This window comes from Vespa velutina, chromosome 5 (genome assembly GCF_912470025.1).
Source record: "Vespa velutina chromosome 5, iVesVel2.1, whole genome shotgun sequence".
NCBI lineage: Eukaryota > Metazoa > Arthropoda > Insecta > Hymenoptera > Vespidae > Vespa > Vespa velutina.
This window is the reverse complement of record NC_062192.1, coordinates 5,302,082-5,324,581: the sequence shown is the minus strand read 5'-3', so window position 1 is coordinate 5,324,581 and position 22,500 is coordinate 5,302,082. Positions and strand designations below refer to the sequence as shown.

At 29.1% G+C, this 22,500-nt stretch overlaps 1 protein-coding gene across 10 annotated transcripts in view; it reads right to left on the bottom strand.

The window, feature by feature from the left end:
* The window catches only part of LOC124949508 (AF4/FMR2 family member lilli-like), a 134,053-nt gene that overhangs the window by 20,154 nt on the left and 91,399 nt on the right, over window positions 1-22,500 (bottom strand). For 9 of the 10 annotated variants that reach the window (XM_047494666.1, XM_047494675.1, XM_047494668.1 and 6 more), the window contains 3 exons: window positions 18,569-18,604; window positions 17,811-18,013; window positions 17,080-17,171 (listed from right to left, as the gene is read on the bottom strand). In XM_047494666.1, the coding sequence (XP_047350622.1) occupies window positions 17,080-17,171; window positions 17,811-18,013; window positions 18,569-18,604 (331 nt within the window). The remainder of the gene's footprint in view (window positions 1-17,079; window positions 17,172-17,810; window positions 18,014-18,568; window positions 18,605-22,500) is intronic. The other variant, XM_047494674.1, reaches the window with a different exon arrangement.

Here is a 22,500-nt window from a genome sequence, read left to right as displayed (position 1 = left end):
GCGTGTATAAATTCATGCGTGCCTGCATGAAGGACAGCATGAGGGAATGAATGTGTTCTCGAGGAGGTTAACGTGACCTGCATTGTAGTTAAATAATGAGAGATTTCAGTGAATTTATGTACCAACGTTACTCGAAATGGAAGATCGAAATGGAAGATCGAGATTTGCATTGTTTAAATATCGATTATCATATCTATACAGATATATGTATTCTACAGAGAGCTGGATGGATCGGTTTATTTTAGTTTTGATGCTGATAATACGGATAATAGAATGTATTGTGTGAAGTAAATAATCGATTAAAATTATATATATAGTATATAGATTATTTATATCATGGATCATACACATATGTTGTCACCTAGTTATATTACATTAATCCTTTATATTTATGTAATTATATTACATATATACATATATATATACATAATTGTTTTCACTTATTATCGAATAATGAATGATCAGTCATCCAAATTTCCAAAGAAAATAAATAAATGAGCGAAGAATATAATAAAAAAAAAAAAAAAAAAAAAAAAAAAAAAAAAATCGCCGATGTGAAATGATAACAATGTTAGAAATGCTAAAAAAAAAAAAAAGAAAAAAAAAAAAAAGAAAAGGAGAAAAGAAATCAATAAAAAATTAAAAAAAAGATTAAATGAAAATTGAATAAAAGAGAATATTATATTGAAATCGATATTTTGCAAATATGCACGTTATTTTCAAAGTTATTATTATGCCGTTGAAAAAAAAATCATTGAATTATCGGAATATACGAAAAAGCAAATAGGAATATTTACGAGGGATAATAACTTTTCGTTCTATCGGGAGATTGACTTTTTTTTATTTATTTATTTATTTTCTTTCTTTTTTTTTTTTTTCAGAACTACGCCATCCTAAATATATTTTTCCAATATGGCTCTCTATGATTTTACTATATCTACATTATAACATGAAAGGAACCGGCAATATATATTTACATACATTATACATATACATATATATATATATAAAACTATCGTGCTGTTCTCTATAAAGTATCATTCATTGCTCGAACTTCTCTGCCTCGAGGCTATTTTACCGGTGGAAAAGAAAAAATTAAAATGATCAAGCATCGCACGGAAAGTTTCTTTTATTTCTACGTACAAATACTACATACGTATCTCGTATTGGTCGTATGAAATTATAATATACATTTTCGTTTTATCTTTTATATTCTTTTTTTTTTTTCACTATTTCTTGAAATTGAAACATGAAAAAAGGATAAGAATTTGATCGATTGACACGCAATATCGAAGCGAATATACGACGAAATATGGATTAAAAAAAGTCAAGATGAAAGTAGAGAACGAAAGAGAAAGAGAGAGAGAGAGAGAGAGAGAGAGAGAGAGATATATATAATATCTATATAGACTCGAAGATAAGAAATCTCGGATTCCATAAGACGTATCGATGATTCTTGGAAGTATTCTATCTACCCTTCTCCTATTTCACTTATTATTACGTTGACTTCACGAGATTACACGAGCTATAGTAAACGATAACTCATAATGAAATATATTTTTCATTATTGGTTACTAGGACTGGATTTTGCAGTAGTTTCTTCCTAGGAAGAAGAGAAAAAGAAGAATTCCAAGAAAAAGACATCAAAAAATAAATACTAAAGGAAAGAGGAGGAGGAAGAGATTAAACGCAAAAAAAAGAAAACAAAAAAAGAAAAATAGAAAAAAAAAGAAAACAAAAAAACGAACAAAAAAGAGAAAATACAAAAAAATACTAGAACAAGATCGGGCAATATTCGCGAGTTGAGAAAAAAAAAATGAGTATGCAGGTGGATTTTATAATCCGCACGACTTTTAAAGCCCGATTAAGACCTTCTCTCTTTCTTTCTTTTTTTTGTTTCTCTTCTCTCTCTTATTATATATATATACATACATATATATATATACATACATATATATATATATATATATATATATCGAGAAAATTGCCATAGCATTCGAGGACTCATCCCCTTCTACTACTCTTGGCCTCTTGAACCCACCCCCAACCCGTTCACTCCACTATCCTAAATTTACTGCCGTTTTCTCTCCTCGCGAACTTCCAACGCCATTATCGGCCAATTTCGCCAAGATTTCCTAATTAAACATCGTGATTCTAAGATATTGGATCGTAAATCTCGTTAACGAGCATTTCGCATAAAACTCGCAGCTCTGAACTCTCTCTCTCTCTCTCTCTCTCTTTCTCTTCTTTTTCTCTCGCGCGGAAAATTACAGAACTTGATAAGGATAAATTTTATACTATCTTGAACTATTTCCATTGGTTTCCTTATCGCTTATTTTTCTTTTTATTTCTCTTTCTTTTTCTTTTTTTCTCTTTTTTTTTTTATTTTGCTTTTGTTTATTTATTTGTACTTTTTTTTTTGGTGTTTATATCTTCTTTTTTTCTTTTTTTCTTCTTTTTTTTTTTTTACTACGCGCTACAGCATATTAAAATTTGCGGGAACGGTCTGAAAAAACATCATGAGGGATATTTTGTATTTTTTTTTTCCTTTTTTCTTTTTTTTTTCTTTTTTTTTTTTTTGAAGTAATAACGATATCCTCAATAACGTTTTGCTTTTCACGTTATCAATCATTGAATCGATAAATAAAAGTAAATAAGATCGATATAATATCGAATAAAATCAAATAAAATCGTACGCGAATAAATCGATACCACCTGTCCTTAGAAAGTTCAATTATTTTCAATTATTTTCTTTCACGAGTTTATAATCGTCGATACAATTTGTCTATCAATGTTATTTATTCCTGTGTGATTCTCGTGCGACACGTGCGTGCTTTTATATCGCAAAAATAATTTCAACGTTCACACTATTTTCATACGATAAATCTCAATAACTTGGATAAGTATCGATGAAGAAGCTCCGTTGAATTATTGGTAGGAATTGCAAACGCGATTGTATATAATCGAAAATGCAATCCGATTTACGTCGAGCCACATGACGAATGCCCTCCCTCGTTTTACCACGAATCTCTTGTTTAAACTTTTATCTCGTCCGAAAAAACAAAAAAAAAAAAAAAAAAGAAAAAAGAAAAAAAGAGAGAAATAAAAAAGAAAGAAAAAAAAAAAAAAAATAAATAAATAAAATACCCGAGAAAAATTACAACTCGACAATAATGACAGTTCTTCATTTAATTTCTCGTAATCCAATAAAATCAATATCTAATTATCTTTAAAAACTACTCATGTTACAATGAAAACAATCGATATTATTTAACAAAATTGAAATATTAATGATGCCGTTTGTGATAAAATATAATTGTTAGCGAATACGTTCGTTTCGTTCATTGATTCCTTCCTTTCTTCCTACCCAGATCTTTTCTCAAAGTTTACTTTTTACATCAGAACATTTCTAAATTTATAGAATATTTTTGTATTTAAATACATCCTTAAAAAAAGAAATTCGAAGAAGAGAATAGTAAGAAGTATTTTCTTTTTACTCCACGTGAGAAATCCTTTGCGCATCAAGAGTAAAGAAAATATTTTCTCCCATATTCTTCCCAAGGGCATCTAGTCCTTTCTCCACAAGCACAAAACTATCCTTTAAAAAAGTTATCTTCATCTTATTACGATGCACTTCTTATCATATTGTTCGCTCGGTGAAGGTAGTTACGTTTTTCGTCTTCACTTTTATCGCCATAAAAGGCACCGTCGCTTCCGGCTTTCTTGATAATAATTGTGCGATATGTTAGAAAAAGAAGAAGAGACAGAAAGAAAAAAAAAAAATAAAGAAAAGAATATACTTTATCTATGTGTTCTCTCTCTCCCCTCTCTCTTTTTTTTTTTTTTTTTTTTTTTTTTTTAATGATTATCGTCAATCGTCTTTCATTCAATTTTTGTCGAGAAATGATCAACGAAATGAAATAATCATTATTACGTAATAAGTGACATAAATATTAATATATAAAAATATTGTGTTATATTATAAAACGAGGCAATATTATATTTACTTCGATTGGGCGATTGTTATTTACAAACAATTTAATTTATTAAATGAAATAGCCGGGCTATTGACTTATTTATATACATATATGCATACATGTGTGTATGTGTGTGTGTGTGTGTGTGTGTGTTGGAAAATGGAATTATTGCGTTGAATAAAAGGTGAGATTATTACTAATACTTACAATTTCAAATGTTGTTCAAAGTAGTCATAACTTTAGAAATAAATATACAATATGTAATATAATAAATAATAATATAAATAAATATATAAATAAATAAACTAGGGGAATGTGAAATAGGCAAGGTAATGAAACGTATATGTATATAATATATACATACATATGTATATGTGTACATAGTCCATCAATCGAAAGTTCCTAGTGTATAACTTGTATTTGAATATTATTACGTGGGAAAATCCTGAATGCATTGACTACACAGAGAGAGAGAGAGAGAGAGAGAGAGAGAAACTGTACCCTGATCTTCGTGAGAGAACAACCCTTTCAATTATGTCTTCTGCATATATGCATACTTAAATGTAATATGCAACAATGAAAGAACATAATTGAAAAAATATGAATGTTCAATGATATAATGATGTCTGATGCAAAATTGAATTAAATAAGATTCAACTAATTTTATATATTATAATACGAAGTGATAAATAATGATAAAAATACATAGCCTAAGTATTATGATTTATGTCAGAGTTGTAGAAGAGAATCAAAGGGTGAAACATGTCTTGCGAATTGTGAATTTTGTTCTTACTTTTTGAAGGAAAAAAAAAAAAAAAAAAAAGATTTTGAAAAGAAAATGAACTTTCTTTGAATTGATTAAAGATAAGGATCTTGCGATTTGTAACGAAAATGTTTGCCATGGAAACTGTGAATATGTGAATCGTCTAATTGTAAATAAAGAAAATACGAATCCCAGAAGTAAACAAAAATATTATTTTACCTTAATAAATTATGAATAATTGAGATATCATGTAAAAACGTCGAATAATGTTTATCTTCATCCCGTATTTATCCTCATATTCATATAATTTTATTTTGTTATCGATTTCAGTATTTTTTTCTACTTTTTTTTTTCCATTCTTTTTTCAATTTTTTTTTTTTTTTTTTTTTTTTTTTTTTTTTTTTTTTTAATCAAATCTCATATTGATTCCATAAGAAATATAAATCATTATTATTACGTGAAAACGAACAAACGTTTTTAAATGAATTTCTTCGAATTTATTTGTTTATTTATTTTTTACCTTCCCCTACCATTGAATTCTTCACGACGTCAGATAAAAAGATGAAACGTGTTTTATGTAGAAGCAGCAAAAAAGGGAATTGACGGTAAGAGTATTTTTCTACTTCGTTTTCTTTTTTACTGTTTTTTTTTTTTTTTCTTCTTTTTTTACAAATTTTCCTATCGAAGAATCAAATTGCCAAAAACGATGAGATACGTAGTAACACATACATACATGTATACGCATGTAAATTGATCACGAAAAATTGAGTCGAAAGATAAGTCGACGATGTGAACGTTTTGTTGAGAAGAAAAAGATATACAAACTTTTCCTACGTTTCGTCTTTTACTTCTTTTTATCGTTGGCAGCGAGAGATCATTCTGCATTCGATATTCAAAAGAGAGAGAGAGAGAGATAAGAAAGTGTCGTTGAGTAGATATAACACATTCCGGTTTCTCTCGAAAGCTTTCGATGTTGCGAATGGTTTACGTGATCTTTTAACGTATCGATGTGCAACTAAAACTCGTCTCTATCGTACGTTTCGAATTTACCTTATATATATTCGATACCCTATATAAATATATATATATATATATATATATATATATATATATATGTATATATGTATATACACGTGCGCACATCTATGATCGTAAATTTTCTCATTTGAAAAAGCTTTTTATAAATTTTATTACGCGAGTAAAGGAATAGAGGAAAAAGAAAAAAAAATATATATATATATATATATAAAAAGAAAATAAAAAAAAAGAATAAAAAAAATTGCGTTACCCCCAAAACAAAAAAAAAGAAGAAAAAAGGACAAAAATTGATCATGAATACAAACAAGCCGTTGGTTTTATGTTTCTGTATTTCTGTATGAATGGTCGGAATTAGTTATGTTTTATTCCCTCTTTCTTTTTTTTCATTTTTCTTTTTTTTCTTTTTTTTTCTTTTTTTTCTTTTTTCTTTTTTTTTTTTTTTTTGATGACATTTATCAACCATTTAGACGACGAAACGAACAGCAAAAATTGAATAACGTTTTACTACATAGTAAAACATTCTCTATGTTATTTACAAAATTTCATTACTTTTGAAACATACGTATCTCGAATGAATACATTTAATACGCGTGTAATAAAATAACGAAGTAACGAACGATTAAACGTGTGTCATGATATTTTATGAAATCGAGATATATCAAATAATGCAACTAAATATTTCTTCTATTAGTAATCTACTATCGAATTATTATTTTTTACGTATACATTTTCATTTTATTTTTATTAAATGCGTACAGACATTCGTTAAGTACGAAAATTATTATTATTATTATACGATAACAGTTCGTTGTACGTAAGATAATAGAATAAGGATAATATATGATCGATGATTTTTAAATAATCAGAATTTTAATTGGGCTTTTATAATTCGAAATAAAATAGCCTATTGACCTATTTACAGATCTATTTCTAAAGATATACGTTCTAAAAAGAACTTAGAAGTAATCATTCACGTAAAAAGCTTTTTCAGTCGATGTTCATCTTAAACACTTTTCGCTTGTTCTCGACGTATACATATATACACACACACATTTATATATATATATATATATATATATATATATATATATATATATATATTTTGAATTTCTCGTTTGACAACTTAGGTTGGTACTTCTAGCTCGAGACTTACATTGAAATTTCACGTTCGCGTTAAACTTTTACGCTTGAAACTTACCCTTGCATTGTTACGATCTCGTAACTCTAATAAACGGTTGTAAATCCATGAGTCTAACTGTACAATCCCATGTTAAGATATAAGATAACGTATGTTGTTCATTACAAAAAAAAAATATATATATATATATATATATATATATATATATTTATATATATATACTTCTAGAATTCTAACAGCAGTAAGAGAATGCTAGAGAAAATAACAAAAACGTTGTTCGACTAAATTGTACTGATCAAGTTTCAATGGTCTTTCTTATTTAATTATTATTAGATAATATCTCGAGTCAGTGGAAGATGGGAGGGCAACGGGGAGGAGGGAGTGAACACTGTATCTGTACTGACCTACTCCAAAATTGAATTGGACTATTATATACGTAGATACGTAAACGTAATGAAGAAAAGGGGCAGTCAGTTCAAAATGGCGGTCGAAGGGAGAGGGAGAGAGGAAAAAGGAAGAAGAAAAAAGAAAGAGAGAGAGAGAGAGAGAGAAAGAGGGGGGGGGAAGAGATAGAGAGAATCAAATAAAAAAAAATGAAAAAAGGAAAGAAACAGGAAAAAGAAAACAGAGACAGAGAGAAAAAGTCAACAAAAAAAGAAAAAAAAGGAAAAAAAAAGAAAAGAAAAAAGAAAAAAAGAGAAAAGAAAAAAAGAAGAAAAGTTTCTTTGAAGGCTGCCAAGCCGACGAGGTCTGTTCCGTGATGCATAGTAGCCCGAGGGTTGCAGGAAACTCGAGTTAATGGAACCTGTCATATTCCATACGTGCTTTAATGCACTGTGTTAGCCAGGAAAGTGTACGTGTGGGTCGAAGGCCTGCCTTAGAGAGGGAGAAAGAAAGAGGGAGAAAGAAAGAGAGAGAAAGAGAGAAAGAGAAAGGGGTGGGTGGAATCGTTGAGAAGAGAAGGCTAAGAGTAAAAAAGAGAAGAGGAGAAAGGAGTGGAGTGCTTTCGTGGCTGGAAGAAGCCACGGACGCGTGCGACCTATACGATGGATGAAATGCATCTATGACTTTATATGTCTACTACGTATACGTATATACATATTGAAACATACATATACATTCGTGTGTGCGTGTATGTGTATGTTCGTATGCTTTCATTCGTGTGTGCGTGGATAGCTTTGCGAATGGGATAAACTCCAGGGAAGACGAGTGAGCTTAAGTATTTCCATGGAAAGAAATAAATCTAGTAAGCATCGAGCATTTACCTTTTTCCACGTGAAAAAAAGAGAGAGATAAATAGACCCAAAGGGAGAAAGAGAAAGACAGAGAGAGAGAGAGAGAGAGAGAGAGAGAGAGAGAGAAAGAGAGAATTCTCTTCGTATTAACAATAATTAAATTTTTTATAACGATGATATAATATAGAAGAAGAGAATATGTTAAATAGTTTAAAAAAAAAAAACCGAAATTTCTTTCGTACTATTTTTATCCACGTATACATATGTAATATTCAAATAAATATTTATAAAATATGTACGTATATATCTTTATTACTTTTCGTCTAATAGAAATCTTTTTCTTTAAATATTTAAGATAAAACGAAATCATCGAAACAATAAATTTTAAATCGTAATTAAGTTAATAACTGTTATCGAATGATTAACGAAAACGGATAATATATTAATGGTGATTAATCATGCGAGATCTTTGATTATTTTATAATAGTGTTACGATACAGAGTGTTCGATTTAATTAGATCGTTCGTTTATCTTTTAACGATAAATGGACAATCATGAAATGATAAAATTATTTGATGATTAATTAATTGTTTCTATCAATAGGTATTATTAATGAGAACATGATCTCGTTTGGAAAAAAAAAAACAAATCCTTATTTCATAGGATATAGGTAAGGATAATCGAATTTCATCGGGATATCCTATATTTCTGTTCATCGATCAACTAAACAAGGACATCAGGTATTCGTTGGATATCCATTTTCTCATAAGAGATAGCATATTCACGGTTTCTCTGTATCTCGTTTGTCGAAAGTTCCTTTTACGTGTAGTATATTAATCGATCGTTTAAAAGCCTTTTGCCTATAAAGACTAAACTGATACATATGAGTTATATATGTAATACGAAACTCGAGATTTTCTTTTACCCAAACGCGATTTTCTTTGATTATTTTCTGTTCGTAACTAATATATATATATATATATATATATATATATATATATATACTCCATTGGAATTACATAGAGGATTTATCAAATTTACATTTTATCGATTTGCCAGATGATTCTTTAGATCAGCATTTCTCAATTCTATAAAATTTTCGCAGCCCCGATATTCGGGGCTGCGTTAAATTTTTATATTGCCCGCGAAAGCATGGATAGAGTTTAGATTAATTTGAAAAGAAAATTTTCTGAAATTTCTTACGAGAATATCGCAAGAATGTCGCAATAATAGCCATTTTAAATTCAATATAATATACTTGGAGTTTGATCTATCAGTTTCTTCAATATTGTATACTATAATATAAACATTTGAACTGTGGTATATCAATGAATAAAAATTTATTGGGTCGCGGTATCATTATGAAAAAATTTATTGGACCGTACGGAAATCGATTGGTTTTTCTTTTTGAAGGATAAAATTTCTTTTGAAAAACGATAAGAGGATTTTTTTTAATTTTCTTTTTTTCTTTTGCACGCATGTGTGTATGTGTGTCTGTGTGTGAGAGATAGATAGATAGATAGATAGATAGATAGATAGATAGAGAGAGAGAGAGAGAGAGAGAGAGAGAGAGAGAATTTTTTATTTTTAACATCAAAATGAATTCTACGAGAACGAATTGATTTTGCATCGGCTTTCATTTGGAAAGATCATTACTTAAACATTGTGAAATTTTAAAGGATATGATCGAATTTCGTCGAATCTAATTTCTTTTAAAAGTATTGAACTATTAATTTCTCGTCGTAAAACTAAGAGATTACATACATTTTTTTTCTTTTCCATTTCCTTTTTAACTTCAAGATCAATTTTTTAAGATCGGCATTCCGTCGAATCGGATTGAACTAAAGAATCACATATAACTTAGAAATTTATATATAAATCGTTTGAATATATATACGTGGATACGTTACGAACGCAATCCGAGATATTATCGAAATAAATTGAGAGCAATTTCTCGAGTAAGATATATATATATATATTTTTTTTTCCGTTTGACTCGACGTGTAGTTTCCTATAACATCGGTCAGCTTTCAAAATGACTAACATTGTCTGATGTACAGCCTGGGGCTTTGAAAACAACATTGAAACTCTGCCGTTTCCTGTTTCTAGCGCGTCGAACAATTTCATTGAAATGTTCGAAGAGAAGAATGAAAAAAGAGTGAGTGAGTGAGTGAGAGAGAGAGAGAGAGAGAGAGAGAGAGAGAGAGAGAGAGAGAGAGAGAGAGAGTGGGAGGGAGGGGGAGAGGGAGAGACAGATAAACAGACAGAAGAGAGAGGCAAGAGAGAGAGAGAAAGGGAGAGAGAGAGAGAGAGAGAGAAATGGATAGATATGGAGAAGATTAGATCGAAGGAAAAGATCGATAGATCGTTTCGCAATATACGCACCTGCGGTTGACGTGCTGGAAACTGTCGATATTATGATAGATTTGCCAGAGGATTTGGCAAATCCTCCACGAAATCAAGGAGTAAAGGAGTGAATGTGAGATCGGGAATATATGTGTGCCTATGTACGTATGTATAGGTGCCGGGAGGAGAAGGTGGACAGGGAGGGAAAAAAAAATAATCGACATTTCATGTTGCTTCGTATTCTCTTTTACTGGATATTCTCTCATTCTCTTTATCGTCGCATATTTCTTCTGTTTTTTTTTTTTTTTCCTTTTTTCTCTTTTCCTCAAAGCAACCATGAAACTCAACAGCTAGCTACAGCTAGCACAATTTGCATAGAAATGTGATCATCGAAAATCTTTGTTGAGGTAGAAAAACTGTTTATGTTACTCGCCTTTACCAACCCTGATTATCGATCAAACAAGTTGGAAATAGGTCAGACTAACCATTTTGTTTTTGTAATCAATTCAATGTTGTTTTCTTCTAGAATGTTCGAAAAAAAAACCCGAAATTCAATTGAAGTCCTTCATCAAAATTTACCTTCTCTCTTCACTGTTTTTGTTTCTCTCTCTCTCTCTCTCTCTCTCTCTATTTATCTATCTATCTATCTCTATCTCTCTTTCATAAATATCAATCAGATTTATTGGATTACAATTCCATAAATAATTTTCTTTTAAGTATTTCACATTTTACTTTTTATTTAAGTATCACGTATCAACAACTTACAAATATATAAATCATAAATTATGATAATGTAGAGAATTTCTTAGTCATTAACGTATACATTTATATATATATATATATATATATATATATATATATATATATATATATATATATATATATATATAATAATTATGCAATCTATAAAATTAGATTTTTTTTCTTTTTGATAAGAATCTTAATCGACCATTTGTTATCTATGATTAACATCATGCGTTGGTACACATGAATATAATAAATAGTATATCTAGGTAAAATTAAATATGTACAAATGCCTGATTATAACGCTTGTGCGTGCACTATATACATACATACATACATACATACATACATACATACATACATATATATATATATATATATATATATATATATATATATAATAATTCGTCAAAACAAAGCTTATTGTACTTCGAGCTTGTTTACGAACTGATTTGTGTGTACTCAGAAACAGTGATCAATTTGATGCATCGGTAAATTGCTGCAATCTTCCTATAGAATTACTGTATTTAACGGTCTTGTATTCCTCGATTTAGTACTTTTGTTCTACATCTCTCACTCTCTTCTCCCTTTATCGTTTACAACAAAGGCAAATCCTGGTAATAGGAAACAATGAATCGTATATAGTCCTTTCAGAACATCTTAAGAAACACAACACGAATGTCTATTAAACCAGGAAAGCTTTACGACGTTACAATTAAAAGGTAATAAGGGTGAAATCCTCCGATTGAATTTTCTATACGAAAATATGATAACACTGAGAATATTAGGGGATGAAAGGATCGGTGGGAAACAAGAAAAAAAAAAATAAGGAAAAGAAATTATCAACGCGACGATATTTTGCGAGAGAGAGAGAGAGAGAGAGAGAGAGAGAGAGAGAGAGAGAAATAAATAGAAAGAACTTCTTAATTGTTCTCGTCATTCCATCACATTTTTGTTTTTCTTATTTTACGAGAAATTGAACAGGATTGTAGAGAGAAAAGGAGAAAGAGAGGGACAGAGAGTAAAAGAGAGAGAGAGAGAGAGAGAGAGAGAGAGAGAAAATTCATTTTATGAAACTTTTCACCCGTAACATCGATTCTAAATATTTTACAGGAAACCAAATCATTGTGGTTTGTTCTTGTTAAAGAAAAAAAGAAAAAAAAAAAAGAAAACACAATAAAAAAAAAGGAGGGAAAATTGAAATAAAGTAGGGAAAAAAAATGAAGTTTGTTAACCGAATAAAATAGTGGCTTTGGAGTATTGATAGAACCAAAACTTTTAATATTTATGCAATATATCCTGAATTCGAACGTCATGAAACGATGAACATTTGAATAGGTAAAAATATGGAATATTATATCGAAAAATTATTCGAAGAATTTGAAAGGGGAAAAAGTTATCGTTAAGGATATCATCCAAACAAGAAATCGTATATGCATATCGACATTAATGACTCATGTTATTGTACTTTAACGTCATGAATTTTTATATTGCATTGTTTTCATGGAAAATGAGTTTTATTCCGGTATAGAATTCTAGACGTATAATATGAAACCACGAATTTTACAATTCCAATCTTATCTCGGATTTGTCAAAATATTATATATCAAAATATAATATTTAATTTATACACGCAGTATAACGTAAATTGTGTTAGAATTAATATATTACTAGACGATAATGTATATGTTAAAAAATTAACAATTAATTTTGAATAATTAAATAAAATGTATATGACGTAATAATGAATTAAATAAAAAATTAAATAAGATTGAAAGAAAAAGAGATTTTATATTTATCATTATACTATTGTTTTTCTCTGACGTAAGAATTGTTTGGAATTAATTGATTGAAAACTTTTGTCATTTCTTTGAACGAACGATCGCGTTCAATTCTTTTTTCTTTTTTCTCGCCGGACTAGATAAACAAAAAGTAAAGGGAAATAAAAAACCGTAAGGAAGATTTGTAAGATTAACAAGTTGAAACAAACGTGACAAATATTTAATAATAACAGTTTTGTTATTATAACAGGTTTGTTCTACTGTGACCTTATTTCTTTCGAACATTTTCTTTATATTTTTTCTCTCTCTCTCTCTTCTCTTTTTTTTTCTTTTTTTTCTTTTTTTTTTTTAATCAGCAAAAGAGTAATTTTCACATTTAATTAAAAAATATTTTATATTGTATTACGAATTGTGCAACCTATTCAGGTGAAACGTTCTACATGAGTCACTCTATATATATATCTATATATATATATATATATATATATGTATGTATATATGTACGTGAAGGAATTGGATTCAGGTTTGCATCGATTAAACTTTGCCACAAAATTTCCGGCCACTTTTTTTTTTGTTCTTTAAGTCGATCAGGAAGTAGGCTAACTAAACCGCGATTTATCGGATTGGAAAACACGCGAAATTCGTTCTCGCTCGGAAAGTTCTTTCGAAAGGGATTTATTCGGATATAATGGCTAAATGTGAATTTTTAACGAGGAGTCAACGAGATAATAAGCTTTTGGTTATACTCGTGATTAAAATCGAATAATTAGCTTCATTCGTGAAACGATTAATCTCGTTAGGGGTCTTTCTCATGCGACGTTATGTTTTCTCTTCCCTTTTTTTTTCTTTTCACTTATCACTCATTCCTCTACCACTTGTACATTTAACTTAGTAACAAATTAACGTTACTTATTCCAATCCATAACTCTTTAATTACTATGACCTATTTCTTGAAATCATATTTCTTTTACTTATTTATACTTTAATATTACTTATAATTACTTTTCATTTTTGTTAATTTAACATGTTGACAGCTGAATTAATCTTGCAATAGTCAATGTATTTATCTAAAGGTGAAAATATATATATATATATATATATATATATACACATATAATTCACCTTTTATAATTGTTCGTAGGTGAAAGATTTAGAAGAATTCATAGTGTCATAACTTAATATATGAAACTTTATCTTTTATCATGAAACATATATTTAATTATTTTAAAGGTCGGATAAATAATCTTAAGTATTTTTTGAAAAATAAAGTTTACAAAATAGAATGCTGGCCTATCAATGAAGATCAATCTTCAATGGCGTACGCATACAATGGCGTTAATATTCGTAAAAAAAAAAAAAAAAAAAAAAAGAGAAAAGAAAAGAAACATATCAAAATCATATAAACCTTTCCTTATTCTTGATCATTAGACAGTACAAATAAAAAGATAACAAATGACGATTTTGTCGTCGTTCGATACCGTAATCTCAATTCCTGAGTTAAGAACCAATTGAACAAGCAAACGTGAGTGCCCATCTCACTCACCAATCGCGGATTTTTATCAAGTGAGAATCGCGCTACTGCTGTGAACGGCTTTTAATCAGCCGTTTCGAAGTGTTTGTTATTTGCCCTAGACTCGACTATCGACTACTGTCTCTCTCTCTCTCTCTCTCTCCCCCTCTCTTTTTATCACATACATACGTGCATATATGCATATATATATATATATATATATATATATATATATATATATATGTATATACACTAGAGACTAGAAAAAGAGAACACGTAGCAACGTAGACTCACGTAATACTATACTCCATATGCGAAGGCTTTTAATTAAAGAACGAATTCGATTGAAATCGTCTAGCGAAGCGTGACAACGACCTGCACCTTCTATGCCTTCTCTACGTTCTCTTCTACGAATATTCGACCAACACCCCTTTTCCTCCTCTCCCCCTCCCCCCTCTTCATCTCGTTCCTCTTCTCCAATACTTTCAACCTACCAACACTACGTCTTCTACGTTCTCAAACCAGTCACTCTTTTCAGTATCGAGAACGTATAGTCCCAGTTTCACGTCGTTCTCTCGTTGGACTATGCGCTAGTGCGCTCGTGTACGTCCGACAACCTCGAAACGTCGAGGATGGATTTTAATTTAATTTCTCTTTATCACCCTCGAACCCACCCTCTACCCCATCTTCTCTCACCCTTACCCTTACCCTCTCTTTCTCTTTCTGTCTCTCTCTCTCTCTCTCTCTCTCTCTCTCTCTCTCACTCTCACCCTCTCTCTCTCTCTCTCTCTCTTTCTATCTATCTATCTATCTATCTTTCTTCATCGTTCTACAAAGGCACGCTTCGACTGCCTATCATATGACCCTGAACAAATACGATTAACGCTTTGCCTCCTCTCTGTCACGGCCATTATACCTAACTACGAGATTTTTCTTTTTTGTCCTTTCGTCATTTTTATCGCATAGGTACAAAGGAAAAGGGATGAAGATCAAAGCGCGGCTACAAGACATATCTTTTTTTTTTCTTCCATTTTTTTTTCTCCTCCTTCCTTCCTTCCTTCCTTCCTTCCTTCCTTCTTCTTCTTCTTCTTCTTCTTTTTTCTTCTCTCTTTTTGTTTTGTTTTACTTTTTTCGCGGTCTTCATCTTTTTTTCTTTTTTTTTTTTTTTTTTTTTTTCATTTCTTCACTTTTTTTTTTTTGGTCAGAGGATCGAGAAATTTAATATTGAAACGTTAAATTTTTCTTAACAATGACATTCTACATTTTGTTATTATGCATGACGATGAATTAAATGAAAAAGATGATTAAAGACGCATTGAAATTTAACGAAATCTCATTGTGAAATTATAGAATAATTAAATTAACTCGAATAATGAGTATACGATGATTATTATCCTATTTTGATGATTTTCGAATTTCAGAACGTACAAAGCTTTGATTTATACGATTTTTTCACTTCTTTTTTTTTTTTTTTTTTTTTGTCAGAGGACCAAGAGATTTAATGTTGAACGTTAAGCTTTTTTTAACAATGACATTTTACATTTTATTATTATCCATGATAATGAATTAAATGAAAAAGGCGATTAGAGACGCATTGAAATTTAATGGAATATTGTATTGTGAAATTGTAGAACAATTAAATTAACTCGAATAACGGGTATACGATGGTTATTACCTAGTTTTAAAGATTTTTGATATTCAGAATGTAAAAAAGTTTTGATTTCTACGCATTTTATATTTCTTTTTTTTTTTTATACATCAACGATGATAAATCTTCTCTCATTGTATGTTTATAGGTACGATGTATGTACTTAGGTATTTGAATTTTCTAAAGTAAAAGAAATGATTACTGTTATGTTAACACGTTAAAATTTAATAGAATTTTAATTTGAATAATTAATTATCTTGAATAATGTCGACATGATAAATTTCGTGAAATCACAATATATTTTCTGAGGATTTTAAGTTTTAGAACGTGAAAGATTCCATATGATTTCTATGATAATGATATTATCTCTCTTTAATTATGAAACACGATGAAATCCTTTTTATCTTTCATTCATACTTGTGATATATATTTACAATTGTTATCTGTATTTTCAACAATGCAAAAGTTGTTTGGATAAGTGTTAAAATTTAATGAAATTTTTATGCGAACGATTAAATTATTTAGAATAATATAAATCCCGTAAAGCACGTGATATTACTTTTTTTTTCATCAACGCATAGTATATACATCGAATCGTTTTATTATTATTTTATATATATATATATATATATATATATATATATTACCTCCATTTTATTTCTATTATTATTTTCAATATTATTATTAATATATTAATCGCAATTTTCTTTTTTTCAATCCATCGTCGGACGATTAATTTTTCAATCGAATAATTTAATTATATATAAAAAAAAGTATTAATTATATATAAAAAATCTTATTAATTATATATAAAAAGAAATATCTGTTTCATATCATAAGTTTTTCTTTTGAACATATTTTATTTTTCCTTTTTGTATTTTTCTTAATAGAAAACTTACCGTCATTTCCGCGCACGAATGGTCGATGAACGTCAACTCGGACTCCTCGCCGGCTAATAGCACGCTCACTGTTTTCTCACCGGACTCGTCATCTGTAAATGAAAGAGAAAATGTTAACATTATATACGATATTGTCACGCAAGGACGAAGGTACAAGGACACGTAGCGAGTTAAGACCACGTAGGCACTCCTGGGATGTATCAAATACGTGCTAAGTTACGATTTTGTTTTGTTGTGAAACGTGATACCTATAGTAAGGAAGCTCCTAAATAAATACCTCGAAATTATTCAAAGATATAAGAACCTTTCTTTTTTCTTATTCCCTTTTTCTTTTGTTTTGTCCTTTTTGATGTAATTTATAAAGAATAAAATAATCGAATAAAAATCGATATATTTTTTGTCATAAATTCAAATTGTTGTTAAAATCTTGTTTCATTCGCGATTTTCTATTTTTTTTTTTTTTCTTTTTTTACGTAATCTGCTTTATTTCGAAATAATATCTCCAATAATGATATTACATGTAATCATTGGATATTATTTATAACAATCATTATATTAATTCGTAATATTGTTGGCCAAGAAAAAAAAAAAAAAAATATATATATATATATATATCGAAAAGAAATCGACCTAAATTTTATTATTATTTCAATCGTATATAGTTTTTTTTTTCGACGATTTGTTTAAGAAAATTACGAGAGAAGATCGATGAGGAATATAGGTGTACTCACCGATGGATGTGTCGTAAGCGTGTAAATATTCCGACGTCATAAATTGGGATACGAGAGAGCTCTTTCCTACCGCGGGTGCACCAAGCATCAGAACTCGATAAGGTGCTGGATCTTGAGATGCGCTACTCTCGCGTGAACTCGCGAGTGAACCCGCAGCCGAGTTTCGTGCCGAGCCAGGATACGATGCCGTCAGATGTTCTGTACTGTTTTGAAGAAGATAGAACAAAAAAAAAAAGAAAAGAAATGATGAAAATGTTACTGAATAGATCCAAGCTGTTTAGAAGGAAGAGAGACAACATTTATCCTCTTCCTCCTTTTTAATATGACCTAACGAGATATCTGGACCATTTTTTAAATCGTTTTTTTTTTTTCTTTTGTGCTTTTCTTTCTTTTTCTTCTTTCTTTCTTTTTTTTTGTCAAAGTTCAGAGTTTGTGCACACTGATCCCGCCCACGATTACATTATACGCGTATACAGATATCGGGCGTGTTAAAATATTATTATATATTAGTGTGTAAGTATATTATCGTAAGTAGATAAAAAATATTTCGTCCAGAGGTCGTAAAGAAATAAATGAAAAAGAAAAAGGAAAAAGAAGAAGAAAAAAAAAAAAGATACAAAAATCAACAGACGTATTCATATCTCGTAGATAATAATTAATATGAATTTAATAATGATGATGATAATAATAATAATAATAATAATAATAATAATAATAAAAATAATAGTTATTACTGAAAAATGAGGGATCGAGCGTACCTATAAGCAACCGCTTTGGATTCTCGTAAAATCTCCCTGAAACAGAAGGCGCGAGAATCTCTACGTGTTATGCAGAAAAAGCAAGAACTGTTATGGGATAATTAATTAGTTTAAGAAAATACAGATAAAAAGAGAGAGAAATGGAGAAGAAATACAAAAAGAAGATCAAAAAAAAAAAACAGAAGAAGAAGAAGAAGAAGAAGATGAAGAAGAAGAAGAAGAAGAAGAAGAAGAAGAAGAAAAAAAGTAGAAGAAAAAAGAGACAACAAACTAGAACAAGAGATCAAAAAATGAGAAAAAATATTGATCGATAGCGAGGAAATTGCGCGCGCGCTTATGTATATGTGTGTACGTGCGTATGACGTGTGTATCCCCTTGTGGTTTCCTCGAGACTAATTAGTAAATTGAATACGGTATTTGACTGACATACACGACGTATTGTCGACGAGATCAGGATTTGAAAGTAAGTCGAAGAGAAATGTGAAAAAAATTAAAGTCATCGTTAAAAAAAAAGGTTTACGGGTAAAACCAAAGCAAAGAAAGAAAAAAAAAAAAAAAAAAAAAAGAAAAAAGAAAAAAAAAAAAAACATCGATTTTTCGTCATTTAAATGACTTCTAAATAAGAAATAACGAAGATCGTATTTCTTTCGTATAAAGAAAATAAAGATAAGATAATAACTTGAGGTTGAATGTTTGTACGTGCGTGTACGTGCGTATGTTCGTGCTTGAATACGTGCATGAATTAGTGCATGTGTTAATGCGTCCGCGCGTATTAAGTTTTTTTTCGTATAATGGTGTACGATAATACATGAGTCTTGTTCCAATTGCTCGTATCGAACATTCAACGGTAAAGCGAATGGTACGTAATTAATATCGTCGAAGAGATAGAACAATATTTCCTTTTCCGCGCGAATAATCGTATTAGCGTGCTCCTAGAAAACTAATCCAATTAATCGTTCGAAAGCTACATGTATCATGCAACTTGTCGTACGCTTTCTATTACCCCTACACGCTTAAGCGTGTGTGCGTATGTTACATGCATGGTAGGTACATCACACGCAAACGATCTATTCACGTTGCAATTTTCTCTCTGTCTCTCTCTCTCACTCTCTCTCTCTCTCTCTCTCTCTCTCTCTCTCTTTCTCTCTCTCTCTCTCTCTCTCTCTCTCTCTCTCTCTCTCTGTCTTTCTTTCTTATTCTCCATCCCTTTAGTTCTCTCACTCTTTTTTTTTCCTTTCACTTTTGTCTCATTTTCCGATTCGTGTATTTAATACGAGCAAACATTTATTCGAGTATTTGTACATGTCTATATAAACGTATGTATGTACATAAGTATACCTTTTTTATACAAATTGATTGATTATGTCTTCTATGAGCTTGTTTGAAATTTATTTACATATACGTTATTTATATTTAAATCTCTATAGATATATATATATATATATATATATATATATATATATATATAGATAAATATATGTCGATATATAACGTATAAAAGTATGTAGATAGATATATTTATTTGTTGAAACAATGACGTCTCGGGACGTATCAAATTTGTTGATTTCACTTTAAACGTGAATAGTATCGATATACGTCCCACGTTATTTCGACTTTACTCGACTTGACCTTGTACAATTCGATTAATCATTGTTGGTTAAAACGTCACGATTACGACAATGTTGATTTTAACAATAATCCGTGCCTGAGTTCATTTGAGATAAACTACAGGTCCATATATATATATATATATACAAGATCGATGATAAATAGAATAGAAAATATATATAAAAAAGATAAAAAAGAAAAAAAACCAATTAAAAAAATTATATAAATATATAAATAAATAAAAAAATTATATAAATATATAAATGATCATATAATAATGTAAATTTCGATTATCTTACTTGTCAAATTTTGCAGTAAGATATTTAAGTTTTAACAACGTAGAGGATAGTAGAGGAATATTTGTTGATTGTTGAACGATTAAATCGTAAACAAGCTCGTATATCCGAAGAAAATAACATTTCTAAACATTGGCTCGCTATTGTTTGTATCTAGTTCCTGCATATATGTGCGCAAAAATCACTTTCAAAGTTTTTAACGAAATAATCCCTCTACAATCAATACTTGTTTTGTTTGCAAATTTGTACAATTTTATAGAATATAATATAAACGATGATTATAGTATAAACGATGGTTCATTAATTATTGTTAACATAGAATGATAAAAAAAAAAAAAAAACTATTTCATTCGTTTATTTACGTCGTTAGTGAAAATAAAAATTATTTAATTAACAAAGTAAATGGTCTTTATATGAGAATTCTTATTTTAATGAAACTTTATGAGTAGGTATACAATAGGTTACACTCAGTTGGATTAGGAATAATTGCTTTTTTTCTATTTTTATTAATTTATTTCTTTCCTTTTTTTTTTTTTTATTTATTTATTTATTTATTTTCTTTTTTTCTTTTTTCTTTCCTCTCTTCAACGAAAATATACACCATTAAAGTTCGTTATTTGTATTTTTTTTTTTTCTTTCTCATTCGTAACTAGCCTACCATGAAGGATAGGAGAATATAAAATAAAGGAAAAAACTTTGGATGTAAAAATTACATTATATTTGAAAATCTATCAGAATACGAACGAAAGATAAAACATGTATTCCTATTGATAACATACATATATTTATGCCATATCCATGATACGAGAATGACATGGGTCATGTTTATATATCAATCTTTTTTTTCCTCGATAAGAGTATTGATAAAAATTACAATGATTAATATGCACATTGAATAAATGCAACGATAACAATGCAAAGAGGGTAACTTCCCGTAATGGTCAATGGAGTCTGGTCGATGATATACCTACGATATATATGTTTATATGTTATTTACAATTGCAAATGTTATTTACGATTTTTCTCCTATAGTTCGATAGATTTTTAGAAAGATTTCTTTTCTTTTTCTATACCATACTTAACAAGTTATGCCGTGAAAATAAAAAAATATTCAGGAAATTTTTATTTTAATTTTAGATTTGATGACCCTTTGCCCTTTCCTCCCCCTTGTAGTGAATTTTCACTGACAATTAAAAGAAAAAAAAAAAAAGAAAAAAAAATTACATTTTTCTTTATACAATTCAATTTTATTACGTATTCACAAATTGAGATTAAAATTTCCATTTTAAAAATCTATCCTTATAAACAATAAATATATTAATATACTGTATATAAATTAACAAGTAAATGTTATTACAAAGATTATTTGGATACAGCTAATTCTCCTATAATATTCTTTTTAAATTGGAGAATTCCAATGCAATTATATTCAGAACGACCTTTGATAGGACACATGAAATCAGAACATTTTCGTGGACATTTTTCTTTGAACTTTTTATCATTATTATTATTCACATATCATACTATTTTTATTATCATTTTTAATTGAAATGTTATAAAAAGAGAACTGACCTTTTTTCTTTGTTTTTCTTTTTTTTTTTATTTTTTTTATTTTTAGTTTAATTCATTTATACTTGAGGAATTTCGAAAATTATGAAAAAAATCTTGTCGAAATGAAATGTCAAATTTTTTCTTTCATTGTACATACTAACTCATTAATTTTCTATATTTAACAAATAATTATAAATTTTTTCTTTAGCACAAAAGAATTACGAAATAAAACAATAAGAATTTATTCGTATTTTATAAGAAAGTTAATCTGTATGAATGACACGTTATAGATGTATTAATATAAAAGGAAGCATAATCTCTAGGTTTTTCGATGGCTATCTTTCGTACATCTTAATAAATAAAGAAAGGTCGTCTATACGTCGAACGATAATGTGTCCAATCGATGGAACGATAAAAAAAGACGAGTGACCATCGACGAAACGATAGAGGAATTCAACATTGACGTTTTGTGGCCAT